The sequence below is a fragment of the Ictidomys tridecemlineatus genome, chromosome 7 (genome assembly GCF_052094955.1).
Source record: "Ictidomys tridecemlineatus isolate mIctTri1 chromosome 7, mIctTri1.hap1, whole genome shotgun sequence".
NCBI classification, from domain to species: Eukaryota; Metazoa; Chordata; class Mammalia; order Rodentia; family Sciuridae; genus Ictidomys; species Ictidomys tridecemlineatus.
In genome coordinates, this window is record NC_135483.1 from 181,196,095 (window position 1) to 181,211,842 (window position 15,748).

Below are 15,748 nucleotides of genomic sequence, written 5' to 3' on the forward strand. Positions count from 1 at the left end.
AGGGGACAAGAAACCGTGCAAGGAAACTTTATTTTGAAAGGATTTTGCAATAAACATAGTAAGGAGGCTCCAGGCAGCTGTTCTATTCTTCTCCTTCATCCTCATCCTCATAGGAGTCGATGCCCACCTCCTCGTAATCCTTCTCCAGGGCAGCCATATCCTCTCGAGCCTCAGAGAACTCACCCTCTTCCATGCCCTCACCCACATACCAGTGCACAAACGCCCTCTTGGCATACATCAGGTCGAACTTGTGGTCCAGGCGGGCCCAGGCCTCGGCGATGGCGGTCGTGTTGCTCAGCATGCACACAGCACGCTGCACCTTGGCCAGGTCACCCCCAGGCACCACAGTGGGAGGCTGATAGTTGATGCCAACCTTGAAGCCTGTGGGGCACCAGTCCACAAACTGGATGCTGCGCTTGGTCTTGATGGCAGCAATGGCGGCATTCACATCTTTGGGCACCACGTCTCCACGGTACAGCAGGCAGCAGGCCATGTACTTGCCATGCCGGGGGTCACACTTCACCATCTGGTTGGCAGGCTCAAAGCAGGCATTGGTGATTTCTGCCACCGACAGCTGCTCGTGGTAGGCCTTCTCTGCAGAGATGACTGGCGCATAGGTGGCCAGGGGGAAGTGGATGCGCGGGTAGGGCACCAGGTTGGTCTGGAACTCCGTCAGGTCCACGTTGAGGGCCCCATCAAAACGCAGGGAAGCTGTGATGGAGGACACGATTTGGCTGATGAGGCGGTTGAGGTTGGTGTAGGTTGGGCGCTCGATGTCTAGGTTGCGGCGGCAGATGTCATAGATGGCCTCGTTGTCCACCATGAAGGCACAGTCAGAGTGCTCCAGGGTGGTGTGGGTGGTCAGGATGGAGTTGTAGGGCTCCACCACAGCTGTGGACACCTGAGGAGCTGGGTAGATGGAGAACTCCAGCTTGGATTTCTTGCCATAGTCCACAGAGAGCCGCTCCATCAGGAGGGAGGTGAAGCCAGAGCCGGTGCCCCCTCCAAAGCTGTGGAATACCAGGAAGCCTTGAAGTCCTGTGCACTGGTCAGACTGAAAGAGCAGAAAGAGAAAGAGAGCAGTATAAGTAGGGGAAGGACCCAAGGAACTCTCTCTTGTAGCTATATGTAGCCTAAAGTATCTGAGAAGTCAAGGAAAAGACCAATCTGTATTCCATAGAAGCTCACATTCTGCAACACATATTTTCTGAAATGGATGAAAAAAACTCCCTCCCTTCCATGACAAATTCTTACCAGCTTGCGGATCCGGTCTAGGACAGGGTCAATGATTTCCTTGCCAATGGTGTAGTGACCACGGGCATAGTTGTTAGCAGCATCCTCTTTCCCAGTGATGAGCTGCTCTGGGTGGAAGAGCTGTCGGTATGGGCCATTTCGGATCTCATCTGGAAAGGGATAAACCACATTGTTGGAACAAAACCACAAGGCTGCATTCTGCAGGGACCTTCCCCTTGGGTGGTAGTTGTGGCCAGATATAGAGAAGAGCTAGCTCATCCTTCTGCCAGCCTAAGATACCATAGTGTGAGAGAAACTCAGACCTGCTACAGCCCCGCCTGCTTGAGGTCAGCTTGCCTTCTTTAGCTTCAAATAGGGATAGGAGTTTTCAGGACCAGGAAAGTCAACTCTAGACACCCTCTCTCAGTCACTCTTCACTTTCCTCAAATTTGCCCCCTCTACTCACCAATTACAGTCGGCTCCAGGTCCACAAAAACGGCCCTGGGCACATGTTTTCCAGCACCAGTTTCACAGAAGAAGGTGGTGAAGGAGTCGTCCCCTCCACCAATAGTCTTGTCACTGGGCATTTGGCCATCAGGCTGGATCCCATGTTCCAGGCAGTAGAGCTCCCAGCAGGCATTGCCCATCTGGACACCTGCTTGCCCCACATGGACTGAGATACATTCACGCTAGAGGGATAAAGAGAGGGGTAGGCACATCGTAAATGCCACATCCACGAGTCCTCACCTCATGTTCCTCTCTCCCATCCTATAACCAGCTGGGATGATTCAGTTGGCAAGAAGGGAGGCTTAGGCTGGCAGCCTCCCCAGGATCTCCTACACAGGACTCCCTAGTTGGAGGTACCAGGGAGGGCAGGCAACTCCTGAGTCTATTTCACAGTGGGAAATTTGTCAAGTGAGAGCTGTGGCTCAGCATAACCCTGTCACATTGACAGGACACTGAGGACAGAAAGGGCATGTGCATGAGACCAGCAGAGGCTGCAGCTTCTCCCAATCCCTGCTAACCACAACCCGCTTCTCCAGGTTTTCCAGAGTTAGCCAGAGGCCTCCCCACTTAATATTTTGATTTCGGGAGGAACTTGAATTTCCTATAACCCTTTCCCCTTCTTTATGGTGGAAGCAGAGGTCTTTCAGCCTTTGGATCAGCTGACCACCCTAGTCATCAAAATGCCCTCTCTCCCCACCTTTAAATCCCATCTGGCCCTGGGGATCAATCCCATCTGGCTCCTCTCCCCACATCCACCCCCGCACTCTGCATGTCTTCACCACCTTCATCCACTGCGACAGCACGCACGGAAATAGCAGGATAATGCTGGTAAGCAGACAGTAAGGGCGGGCAATTAGGGTTGTGGGCACTGGGGCATTCGCTGCCTTAGGTATTGCCACTAAGTGTCCGAAATTTAACCCTTGCAGCACCAAATTTCACGCACCTCCCTTCCACAACGAAATGGCGGGGTGACAGTTTCCAGATACCCAGAAAAGGAAGCGGAACCTGTGGTGAGGCCCCAGAGGTAACCCGCCTTGCCCCACGCAGCGTGAGCGCCATCCTGTACCCAGGCCCTACATCCGCTTTCCCCCAGGAGTCTTTCCAGTTATTTCCTAGCCGAAAGTGAGGATTGAGTTTCGGCCCCCGCTCCTAGGCTATAAATACCACCACCCCCCACACACACAGCTTTCCCCTCCCCCCAACCTGGCCTCTGTCTGGGCTGTCGCTCAATGCCAGCTGTCTCTGCCAGTCCTCAGCGCACCCGCAGGAGAGAGGCTGGCTCGCCTCAAGAGGCCGAACCCCATTCCCGCCACCCCTCCCGGCTCAGAAGCGGGGTGCTGAGTCACCGGAGGGGGGTTGTGGGTGCGGGAGATGCACCCAGGTAGGAAAAGGGGATTCGGCACCAAGTAACTTGACCCCTTCCACCTTCTTGAGCCAAGCACGTGTTCTGTCAGTTGCAGCGACTGGGGATGGGGGGGAATGGGGGCAGGGGCAGCCAAGCGGGTCACGATGGAAAGGACCTTTTGGCTCCCTTCAGGAGGATTGGGGCACAAACGATTGGGGAGATAGGAGGGCATTGCTAGGAGGGCTCCTCTCTGCTAGTGGAAAATCCCACCCGGCCGCCCCCCCATCTCCAGCCTCTGAAGGTGGTCAACTACCAGGCCAAAGTCACCCCCGGAGGGGGGCTGGGGATAGTGCAAAACCCCTGTACCTCCTTGAGACCCGGAACGCTGGGCGTAGGGTCCCAAGTATCCCTGGAGGAAAGTTGCCTAGAAGGAGAAAGACAATTAGGGGACAGGACGGGCGCAATCCCGGCGAGGCCCACTCACCATGGTGAGTCCGGGTGGTGCGTCTCACGTAGAGTCGGGGTGACGGGTCTCAGTGAGAACTGCGCTAGCTGCAGTGCCGCACCGCTCTTATAGGCAGGGGGCGGGGCCCGCGAGTTCCGCTCGCCCACTAGGGGCTGGGTGACCCAGAGGCCACGCCCTCATAGGGTAGGCGGTCCCGAAGGTGGGACTACGCCGGGTGCCCGCCCCTTGCCATTCCTGGGTACCTCACCTGTCAGATTTGGTTTAGGACTAGCGCCCAGACTTTAACCCTTCGATTCCCGTTCTAAGATGACACCCCAGGCTCCAGAGAACCCGCGCAGGGATGCAGGGTGCGGTGACACTGCGCGTCTCGCTTGCACCTGCGTCATGAGGGCGCCGGTCGTTCAGCTGTTCTGACTTAGGTGTAAGGGGTGAAATCTTCCTGGCTGCAAACGGCAATCAAAGTCGCCGAAGGCCCTTTCCGCCCCGCCTCCCTGGAGGCTCCTTTCAGCTGTACCCCTTCTAGTCGCACGCCCCCTGCTGGTCCCGGTGGTGACGACGGGCCTTGGCCTACACCTATGGGAGGCCCAGGACCAGAGCTGCACAGCCTGAGTCCCAGGGTGCCCAGTCCTTAGACTTTCCCGCAGCACCGAACCCGCATCCTGTCAGCGAGGATCAACCCTGGGGAATCTCCTGAAACTTTCCCGCCGCCAGCTGATCAGTGGCCCCTTCATTAGCGTGGTCACTATTGGTGAGCAATCACTGTGGTCTCCAGAATCCTGAAGCGCTGGACCTGAAGCCCTCTGGACCTGGAATCTTATTCAGATTGTGCTGTGTGACCTTGGGCAAGTGACTTAATCTCACTGATACCTTAGATTTTCAGCAGAAGCCATTCCTACTTTATACACTTCATTTCCATTTTTACAAGGTCATGTCTTTTCAAGTGATTTCTGCTTTCCCTGACTTGCATTACATTTTTCTGTCTCTCGCCATTGGGGAATTTCCTCAAGCAGTACCCATGTGCTGGTTCTTAAGAATCCATCTCCCAGGACAAACGATTACTGCCTTTCTTCCTATCCTGTTTTCCCCCCGGCCAGGACTGTGACAATGCAACACAATCCCATAAAATAACTAGTGACAGAAACTTTCTATCAACAAAATACTTAATTGGCATTTGACTTAGGCAAGGCGTAGAAAAGAATACAGTGAAATATGACAAAAGTCTCTCTTCCCAGTGGACTTGCCATCTAGTTGGGAAAAGAAGTCTTCTTCATAAAAAGAAAGCCAACAAGGGCTCATAGGAGGGCTCCTTGGGAAATGGGGTCATGACCTCTGCAGAGGATTGGTGATCACAGGACACAGATCTTGCAAGCTCTCCTTCACCCTCTTTCCTCCTTCTGTACTCCATCCCAGCAGAATGAATACAGTGAGACCTGCATTATCTCAAGCAAAACTCTTAATATGTTTGACCCATGGTAGGGTTAAAATGAGGATAGAACTTAAGAAGACAGAAGTTGAAGCTTGGCAACTAAGAGACACAATTCCCTCTCAGAAAAGTTTTTTTCTGGCCTTTATGTTGTTAATCACCATAGCATTTAGAATAGGAGAAGATCAGGAATAACTGTGTTGAAGGACACCCTAAACCACCCTCATGTTAGGATATTCACTGGAAGAACTCACAGGACCCCATGTATAGTTGTGCTCACAGCAAAAGTTTATTACAGCAATGTAGTAAGGATGAACAACTGGATCATAAAGGAAAGATGCAGACAGAGTCAGGAATCTGTGTCCTCTCTCTCCCATCAGGCTCACACAAAGCATACTCTTCCTCCAAAATATAAATGCAATAACATCTTCCTGCAGTGATTCTGCCTAAGGAAACCCAGTAGAGACTCAGTAGTCAAGATTTTTTTTAAAAAGTTTTGTTACATAGACACCTCTGTCTAGCATATACCAAAATTCCAGACTCCTAGAAGAAAAGCACAATGAACCATCCTTCTTTCTAAGGACATCAGTCTCAGGCCAACTGTGTTAACTTTTTTCTGTATTCATATCAAATCCCTGATGTCCAGCCTATCTTGAAAAGAACTGGAGCCTCTGGTCCTACCAAACCTGCATTCCCATTTAGCAACTGCAATAGCAGAATGGTGTACCCCACTTCCAAGATACATACTAATTCCTGGAACCTGTTACTATGTTTTCTTATAGGAAAAGATATTTTGCAGATGAGATGAAGGTGAGAATCTTGAGATGGTGAGATTAGCTTAAAGCATGCTGGTGGACCCACTTTTATCACAAGTGTCCTTATTAGTTAAAGAGAGAAGCAGAACGGTTAGAATCAGAAGAGGTCAGATGCATAGACTGGAATGACATGATTGATGGCTTTAAAGATGGGCCATGAGTTAGGAATGAGAGCAACTGGTAGAAGATGGAAGGCAAGGGACAGAGTCTTCCCTAGAATCTTCCCTTCAAACACCCTTATTTTAACTCCATAGACCCATTTTGGACATTTGGTCTTCATCACTGTAACATAATACATTTTTGTTGTTTTAGGCACTAAGTATGTAGTAATTCATTGCAGCAGCAATAGGAAACCAGTACAGTAACAAATGGAGTTGATAGTGATTATCTTCTTGGGGTAGGAGATAAACTCCTACCCTATCCAATTCACCAGTCCTTTTCACTTTTGATACCTTGATGACACTGAAAATGATTAACACTCAACTTCGTTATACTGGGTTATATTATCCTGACTCCTGAGCTAGGAGTTTACAACCCCTAAGCAGTCCCCTCTAGCTGGGAAAATGGAGAAACAGGAGGCAGGAAGAAATGTTCAAGGCATGTGAGTAGAATGCTGACGCTGCTTCTGATTGTGTGTGTGTGTTTGTGTGTGTGTGGGGGGTGTGGGTTTGAGTGTGGGTGTGGGTTTGTCCTCTCAGGATATATACAGATCTCTTGAATTAGGGCCATAAGCTCTGTGACCGTGAAGGTAATGGTCCAAACTATTTAGACATTCACATGCATGTACAGAATGTAGAGTGTTTCTTCACGATTCCCATCAAATCACATCTCAGTCCATCTACTCCAGGTGGATATCCATTGGTTCTCTCTCCCTCTTTCCTAACCTGCTGTTACCTCCATCATTTCTAACCCCTTCCCATAGTCTCATTTTCACCTTGGATCAGAGCAGCAAGATTCTTTTTTTTTCTTTTTCTTTTCTTTTCTTTTTTTTTTTTTTTAGAGAGAGAGAGAGAATTTTTAATATTTATTTTTTAGTTCTCGGCGGACACAACGTCTTTGTTGGTATGTGGTGCTGAGGATCGAACCCGGGCTGCACACATGCCAGGCGAGCGCGCTACCGCTTGAGCCACATTCCCAGCCCAGCAGCAAGGTTCTTGAAGTTTAAACTGTCTTCACCACCTCCATCTTGGACAGGTGGAGCTGTAGTTTTGTGCAACGTTAAGTTTGTTGTGAATGGAACTTCTACCAGTTGTCCTCCTTCTTATATAATAACCACTGAGAATGGATGTCCCTATTGTCACCATCTCCATATCTTCACTCCTCAACACTTGCCAGAAGCCTTGGCTCACGTGCTCCACTCAGATGTTCTTTCCAGGGTCTTTAGTGATCTCAATCTTACCAAATCTCCAAAGAATGTGTCTACATCTTTATCTTAGCTTCTCACAACATTGTTTGACATGGTAGAACATCCTTTTTCCTTGAAATTCTTTTTAAAAAAATTTTTTTAGTTGTAGATGGTTACAAGTTTTATTTATTTTTTTATGTGGTGCTGAGTATCAAACCCAGTGCCTCATGTGTGTGAGGCAGGCATTCTACCACTGAGCTTCAGCCCCAGCTGCTGGACCCTCTTTCTTGGTAATCTCTGGTAGCTTACCTTAAACAGAGATTCCCACAGCCCAGTCCCAAGTATTCTTATTTTCTTTTAAAAATTTTCTTCCTGAAGGAGTACTTGTTGAATCTCAGCGATAAGTATATAGAATTTTATTGTATTATTTTCAGTTTGGGGTATGTGTTTAAATGTCCATAATAAAAAGTTATTGTAACACTTCTAGAATTATTCAAAAATAGAACTGCTGGGTGTGGTGGTGCATGCCTGTAATCCCAGCAACGTGGGAAGCTAAGGCAGAAGGTTCAAAAGTTCAAAGCCAGCCTCAACAACCTAATGAGACCCTGTCTCGAAATAAAAAATAAAAGAAGGGCTAAGGATGTAACTCAGTGGTTAAGTGCCTCTGGGTTTAATCCCCAGTATAAAGGGGGGGGGGAGTAGAACCAAAGTGTATAAATTCTCATGCAACAGTGAAAGAAAAGGATAAAAAGAAATGGATATCTGGGGGTGTCTCAGTGACACAGCACTTGCCTAAGACATGAAAGGCCCTGGGTCCAATCCCAAGGACCACAAAAACAAAGAAAGATGGGTATCACAGATATCCTGATGACTCTCAGATGTGTAAAAACGTAACCCATTTTGGACTTCTCTCTGAACTTCAGACTCACATGTCTGTTTGCTTTATTGATATCCCCACTCGAGAGTCCATCAGACATCTCAAACAGCATATTCACAGTGGAGCTCTCAATTTCCTACCCTCACCTGCTTCCTGCCAAACCCTCTTCTGTTCTGGACATCCCAGTCTGAGTGAACAGACTGCACCCAAGTGCTAAGTTAAAATCTAGCATCATATTCTCTCCATTGCTACCCTCATCTTTTTAAGAGGTTTTTTTTTTTTTTTTGGCTGCAAACAATGGAAAACATAAATAACCATGGCTTAAACAAGGAGGATATTCATTATTCCATTACAAATTGGAGTGTAGGGCAGTCCCAGGGTTGGTTCAGTGATGTCACCAATAACTCCGGTATTTCCAGCTGTCTGCTCTTGCATCCTCAAGTGCTCTGCCATGTGGAAAGGAAAGCACAGCCGGAGTCTCAGATGAATCTTAATTTCACTGATAATGAACCCCCATGTGACCTTGCGCAGACACCAGAGACTTCAATTTCCTTTTCTTCATTATGGGAATAAGAGGACCACCTTGCCTACCTCACAAAGTTGTTGAGAGACTCAAAGAAGGTAAAGTACAAAGCTGCCTTAAGAACTATAAAGTAGTAGGCACTGGCCTAGCAGCCACCAGTCCTGGGTTGAATCCCGAGCACAGGGTTGGGGGAGCAGTGTATAAAGCAGGAGTACATGCTAGAGATTGACGTTTTTTATTTCAGAATTTTTCCCAAGGCAATACAGAGTCTCCTGAGGGGACATAAGGGCTAGGCTAGTGTAGCCATGACATGCAGTACACTTAGGAAAACATTTAAGAACAGCCTTGAGACTCATCTTGCTTTGCCTGTAGGGAGACTAAGCACCTGAGAGAGTTTATCTCAAAGGAGATAAACTCTCTCAGGTGCTTAGTCTGGGGTTGCTGCGGTTCCCTAAACTCCTAAAACTCACAGTCTTACAGATAAGAAAACTGAGGCCAAAAGAAGTTATGAGCTAGTAGGTATTCGGCACAGGGTTCCCTATTTGACCCTAGTTCTCTATGTTCTATGATATTCGGACTTTGCACCCAGAATGTTCCAGTCTTGATCTCTTGCCTAAGGACTCATTATTTCTGGATGACTGCAGCTATCTTCCTAGTCCCACCCACACTACTTCAGGTCTCACTAGTCCTGGGGGAAGGGAGGCAGTGGTGGTGTTCGAGTTCTGGGGGCTTAATTTCTAAATCCTCTCCAACCTGTGAGAGCTGGGCTGTAATCAGAAAAGGAATAAAGTGACTGGCAACGGACCCAGGTACCCAGGGACCTGGATACCTGTGCGGGGGTTCCTAGTGCTGGCCCCTCCTCTGCTCACCCTAGCTGGCTCCTGTTTGGGCGCAGGCTCAGTGCCTGCCTACTGTGCTGTAACCAAGTCAACAGGCCAGCCCTCCTGGGGCCGTTTCTAACAACACTCCCCCATGAGAGCAACCAGAGAGTATAAGGAGGCCGCAGCCCTGGGTTTCTCACAGATCCTCCCTGCCTTCTACCAAGCAGCAGCCACACCGACAGAGGACCCCAGGCAGCCCCCAGCCAGGCAACATGGTAAGCAGGGCAGATGGCTGCTGTGAGGGAACTTTGGGAGTCCAGGTATCCCCTGGGCTATAGCTTAGGTGAAGCGGAGAGATAGAATGAGACTTCTGGGTATGAGTGTGGCCCCTAAGTATGCTGGTATGTACAAGGGTGAGGAAAGAAAGGACAACAGTTTCCAGGGTTGCATCTGAGCCTTGCTCAGGAGCAGTGTTGCTGAAGGGCTCTGAATTTAGGGGTGAGGAGCATGGGGTAAGCAGGACTTGAGGAGAAAGCATAGGTACTTTCCATATTGGCTGAATCTCCAAACCCTGGGTCTTGCCATAGATTCCCTTTTGGGCTCTGGTTCCCTTTCTTTGCTGTGGTGACATGTTCTCCTCAGAAGCTGCTGTTTTCAGGATTCTCTCTTAGTTCTGCCACCTGTGCCTTTGTTCAGCTCCATATTTCAGCTACAGATCAATGGGAGAGGGAGGGAGAAGAGGGAGGTGCTCCATCTATCTGGAGCTGCTGTGCTGTGCATGGGGCACGTTTGATATCTGCAACAGTCTCCCTGCCACGCAGGGTAGAAGAGCAGTTAAGAGCCAGGATGTCTCTACTCTGAAGATGCTACTTTCACTCTTGACCTTAAACAGGTTGCTTAATTTTCCTGAGGGTCAGTTCCTCATTTGTGAAATGAGAATAATAAAAGTACCCACCCAAGGCTATTGCTGTGGGGATTAAAGGAGTTAATGTTTGAGGAGGGAATAACGCAGTGCCTGACATCTAACTTGTGCTTATTAAACAGGCACTAAAAAACACACCAAAGCCTGCAAGGTGGGAGATGGTCCCATTTTTATTATCAAGAAAATGGAAGCTGGGAAGGGTGGTGCATGCTTGTAACCCCAGCTGTTCAGGAGACTGAGGCAGGAGGATTGTGAGTTCAAAGCTGGACTCTCAAAAGCAAGGCACTAAGCAACTCAGTGAGACCCTGTTTCTAAATAAAATTCAAAATAGGGCTGGGGATGTGGCTCAGTGGTCAAGTGCCCCTGGGTTCAATCCCCAGTACCAAAAAAAGGGAAAAGGAACTAGGAAGCTGAGATGAAGTAACTTGTCAGGGGCCATCAGAGAGGCCAGGTCTGTGTAACTCCAGAGACTGAGTTCTTTGTCCCAAACCTGCTGCCCCAGAGTATGAAGCCTTGTTTCCTAAGAGACACTCTGTGTATACTGGCAGTTTTGAGGGCCAGGGTGGTGTTTGGTTTTGTGGACAAAATCTGGGCAGCCTCAGAGGTGCAGTAGCCATGCTAGTCTTACTAGTGACAGGCGACTGAGTCAGCCTTCTGTCTGGAACCTGGGACATTTCAGAGTCATTGAATCCCTACAGCAACTTATTCCCTTCTTTTATCATGAAACCAGGAATTGGGGGTGGGAAATTAAAATATAATGGCATACCCTAGCATGTATCAGGCAATGGGCCAGGCAGTCTGCATGAGTCCTTCCATTCAAACCTCTTTCTTTCTAGGAGTCAGTATTTTTTATCATCCCCATTTTACAGGACAGCATGCCAACAAGGAGCTTAAGATTTTTGCTCAAGACAAGTGGAGAATTCATAAGGCTGGGATCCAGATTACTTATGAATTCATTCCTGTCATCTGAAAATCCTAAGTCAAGGTCCTTATTTCATATTTTAAAAGTCAGTGATGTGTTAAATTTAAGGAGAAAGCATCCTCATTAAAATTATGAAATATTCCAGATATGCAAAAATATATAAAGAATAACATAATGTAATGAACACCAAGCTTGACCATAGATTCCCTCTCCAATTGCACTCACTCCCCACTCTGCCAGAGAGTATCAAACTTAGTGTTCGTGTTTTCCCTTGCTTTCCTCACCAGTGGCTTCTCATTTCTTTCTGAACATGAGTAGACTGACTATCATGCTCTGCCAGACTCATCTGATCCGGTCCATGTTCCTTATTGAGAAGCTTAGTCACTGAGCAAGGCTGTATAATCTTCAATCTGCCCACATCTGCTTCCTTTGAGAGTTTTAGCCCCACAACTAGTGCCTGGTGGTCTTAAATGCCACCAATAAATGCGTAGATATGGGAGGTGGGGCAAGGGTAGCAGAGTCCAGGAACTTGGCTCTCAGCCAGAGAACCATTCAAGGAAGATAGAGAAGAATGGTGTCCAGGCACCATACACTCCTAAGGTTGTTCTCTGCCCTTTGCCCATTCAGCGTGAGTGCATCTCAGTCCATGTGGGGCAGGCTGGTGTGCAGATTGGCAATGCCTGCTGGGAGCTCTACTGCTTAGAACATGGAATCCAACCAGATGGGCAGATGCCCAGTGACAAGACCATCGGGGGAGGAGATGACTCCTTCAACACCTTCTTCAGTGAAACTGGGGCTGGAAAACATGTGCCCCGGGCAGTCTTTGTGGACCTGGAGCCCACAGTGATTGGTGAGTGATGATCAGTCCCTACCATAGCCTATTCCACCACTGGAGAAGACTGGAGTTAATGGTTATAGCCTCCCAGCTGCTGTAGCCAATTAGAACTTCAGATCTACAGTTCCTGAGTTCCAAGGCCACCGCACATCCTTTTCCATGTCATGGGAAAGCATTTTCAGGGAGGGTAATCTCAGCAGCCTGGATGCAGCTCTTCTGGATTCTAGGGTAGAATCTGGGACCCCACCCCATTCCCTAATAGTACCCTGGGACTTGGGAGTTGGACTGTAAAGGAGGTGGAACCTAAAACTCTACCCCTTGCAGATGAAGTTCGCACAGGCACCTACCGCCAGCTCTTCCACCCAGAGCAGCTCATCACAGGCAAGGAAGATGCTGCCAATAACTATGCCCGAGGCCACTACACCATTGGAAAGGAGCTCATTGATCTGGTGTTAGACCGGATTCGGAAGCTGGTAAGGAATGACTGAGGGCCAGGGCAGGCGAATCTGGATCCCTGTTGTGAAATGCTCTGGAGACCAGACTAGGGAAGGACAGCTTCATCCCCTGGGAGAGCTTCCTAAACAAAAGGACTAGGACTAATGAGGAAGGCCCCTGCTCTGATCAGTGGAGGCCAACTGTAGTTCCAGCCTGGAGCCGGGGTCTTCTTTATTTTCCATAGTGACTGGCCCAGTGCTAGGCAATGACCCCTAATGCAACATGTTGGTGGGTTGCCTGGCCAAGTTATGGAGACCCATAAGCATTCCCAGAATATCATCATGAAAATCATGGGTTAAAAGAATGTTATCCCAAGGCTCTGTGTTTTGCTTTGGCTTCCACCAAGGATGGTCCTGAATTATTGATACATTAGAAAAGTCCTCCAGAAACATCTGAAGTTAAGTCAGGGGGACATGGGTGTGAAGCTGGGTGTATTGGCAAGTTATGACAAAAATGACTATGTCACAACAAGATTCAAGAGAGCTGTGTGTGAAAGGCCTCAGGAGACTGTAGAAAGGAAGAGGGATAAAGAGGAGAAATAGGGAGACCTCTCCACATGGATCTCTCGTGGTTTTGGAAAAGTCTTCCAAGGATTTCATGAAGCTTTTGGAGATTTTGAAACAGCACAGATGGGTCTTTCCCATTTGTCAACGGTGCATTATACCCCACATTTCTCTTCTTCACTGGACAGGCTGACCAGTGCACAGGGCTGCAAGGATTCCTCATCTTCCACAGCTTTGGAGGGGGCACCGGCTCTGGCTTCACCTCCCTCCTGATGGAGCGGCTCTCTGTGGACTATGGCAAGAAATCCAAGCTGGAGTTCTCCATCTACCCAGCTCCTCAGGTGTCCACAGCTGTGGTGGAGCCCTACAACTCCATCCTGACCACCCACACCACCCTGGAGCACTCTGACTGTGCCTTCATGGTGGACAACGAGGCCATCTATGACATCTGCCGCCGCAACCTAGACATCGAGCGCCCAACCTACACCAACCTCAACCGCCTCATCAGCCAAATCGTGTCCTCCATCACAGCTTCCCTGCGTTTTGATGGGGCCCTCAACGTGGACCTGACGGAGTTCCAGACCAACCTGGTGCCCTACCCGCGCATCCACTTCCCCCTGGCCACCTATGCGCCAGTCATCTCTGCAGAGAAGGCCTACCACGAGCAGCTGTCGGTGGCAGAAATCACCAATGCCTGCTTTGAGCCTGCCAACCAGATGGTGAAGTGTGACCCCCGGCATGGCAAGTACATGGCCTGCTGCCTGCTGTACCGTGGAGACGTGGTGCCCAAAGATGTGAATGCCGCCATTGCTGCCATCAAGACCAAGCGCAGCATCCAGTTTGTGGACTGGTGCCCCACAGGCTTCAAGGTTGGCATCAACTATCAGCCTCCCACTGTGGTGCCTGGGGGTGACCTGGCCAAGGTGCAGCGTGCTGTGTGCATGCTGAGCAACACGACCGCCATCGCCGAGGCCTGGGCCCGCCTGGACCACAAGTTCGACCTGATGTATGCCAAGAGGGCGTTTGTGCACTGGTATGTGGGTGAGGGCATGGAAGAGGGTGAGTTCTCTGAGGCTCGAGAGGATATGGCTGCCCTGGAGAAGGATTACGAGGAGGTGGGAATGGACAGCCTGGAGGGGGAGGGAGAGGAGGAGGAAGGAGACGAATATTAGAAGATCCTCTGTATCTGTCCTAAATAAAGCACTGTGGCCTTATTGTCTCATAAATGTCTTTTTCTCTTGGGAAAAACCACAAGGGAGGGGGGGTTTCTCCTTCAAGAGAGAAAGGAAGGCTGATGTTTTAGCCTGGGCTCCCCTGAAGGCAGATCTAATTTTAGATTTCACTAGACTATAATTCCAGTGAGCAGAATGGGGGCCGTGGGGAGTGTGGCAGGAAAGGAGGGCAAACCTGGCCTAGAGAAGAGGCAGTGATGTAAATGACATCTCAGGCCATCCTTAGGGGAGCGGGCAGGTGAGGGTGGAGGAGGTTATGAATTGCTTTCTTTTTTCTGTGAGTTAAATCTTCACCCCATCAAATATCAAGTTCCCTGTACTTTTGGGCTGTACATACTTGGGCTGCAGAGTCAATAGGAAACCCTGGAGGAAGACATGGTGCTGTGGAGCATGCAATATGAAGTCCACCCAGGGCTTCAACAGAAGCTGGGCCACTGGAAGGCCCAGAGCGATGCAGAAGAGCAGTCAGACATGGCTGCAGCTCAGTCTGGAGGCCTTTGCCAGGAGGAGGTCAATGTACAGAGAGTCCAGAAGTTGGCAGTCAGGCAGTAACATAGTAGCACCAACAAAGAGGAAATGGCTAGCAGAAGGGCTAACCTCTGATAATCTCCATCAATACTCATCACTTTTCATAAGACATGTGACCAGCCAGGTGTGGTGGTGCACACCTGTAATCTCAGTACCTCAGGAGGCTAAGGTGAGAGATTCACAAGTTTGAGGGCAGTCTGAGCAATTTAGGGACACCCCATCTCAAAATGAAAAGGGCTAGGGATCTCAGTGCTAAAGCCTCCTGGGTTCAATCCGCAGTACTACAAATAAATAAATCAATCCTATGCTATGTGTTATGCAAGTACAGCTTCAAGTCCCTACTTCCAGCCCGATGGTGGTCCTTTTGTCTTCTCATATGGACTTCTTGGATCATCTTCTGGGTTGAGGGATGGTTTAACCATTGGTGATGTTGGAACTAGAGTCATCCACATGTCACCCTAACAAGTGGATATTCAATTCTCAGTGTCATCCTCAGCTTCCTTGTCCCAGGCTTGGTGCCACTTCCCAAAGATGGAAGGCTAGGAGGATGACTTCAAAATTAGTGACATCAGGAAGGTACTGTCATCTCTCAGGCTAGAGGAACCAACAGATGAGATATAATACCAGGGTCTTGAAGCTGGGACTGCCAGGTGGGAACTGGAACCACAGTAGGGATACTGGCTTCTTCCTTCTTCCCATCTTCAATTTCCAGCCAGTGGTTTCCATTGGCTAAAACTAGACGCCATTTGGCAAGGGGGACAAAGGTCATGCAGCCCTGTGAGGTACAGAGCAGGGTAGGGAAGGTGGGGAAATGGAGAAAGCAGGTGAATCACCAACACCGACTGCCATGAGGCCCGGCACCAGGATGCTATTCAAGGAGTAGCTCCTTGCTCTCCTGTCCTTGTCATTTTTGTCCCAACAAGTACTTTCTAGTAATAGAAAATGGAGTGAAAGCA

At 49.1% G+C, this 15,748-nt stretch overlaps 2 protein-coding genes across 3 annotated transcripts; one reads left to right on the plus strand and one right to left on the minus strand.

Moving 5' to 3' along the window:
* Nucleotides 1-11: 11 nt before the first annotated feature.
* Tuba4a (tubulin alpha 4a) lies at nt 12-3,727 on the minus strand. Its single transcript, XM_005330504.5, has 4 exons — nt 3,570-3,727; nt 1,700-1,922; nt 1,255-1,403; nt 12-1,054 (listed from the first exon to the last, which is right to left on the minus strand). Exons 1-4 carry the CDS (start codon nt 3,570-3,572, stop codon nt 83-85), a joined length of 1,347 nt encoding a protein of 448 aa, XP_005330561.1. The 5' UTR covers nt 3,573-3,727; the 3' UTR covers nt 12-82.
* A 4,888-nt stretch (nt 3,728-8,615) lies between these two features.
* On the plus strand, nt 8,616-14,258 carry LOC101970177 (tubulin alpha-1D chain). Of its 2 annotated transcripts, none has more exons than XM_078018047.1 (4): nt 8,616-8,632; nt 11,827-12,049; nt 12,359-12,507; nt 13,221-14,258. In XM_078018047.1, exons 2-4 carry the CDS (start codon nt 11,929-11,931, stop codon nt 14,202-14,204), a joined length of 1,254 nt encoding a protein of 417 aa, XP_077874173.1. In that variant the 5' UTR covers nt 8,616-8,632; nt 11,827-11,928; the 3' UTR covers nt 14,205-14,258. The 2 variants fall into 2 exon arrangements, with proteins under 2 accessions (XP_077874173.1, XP_005330562.1); XM_005330505.4 differs by lacking the exon at nt 8,616-8,632 and adding an exon at nt 9,470-9,630.
* The last annotated feature ends 1,490 nt before the right edge of the window (nt 14,259-15,748 follow it).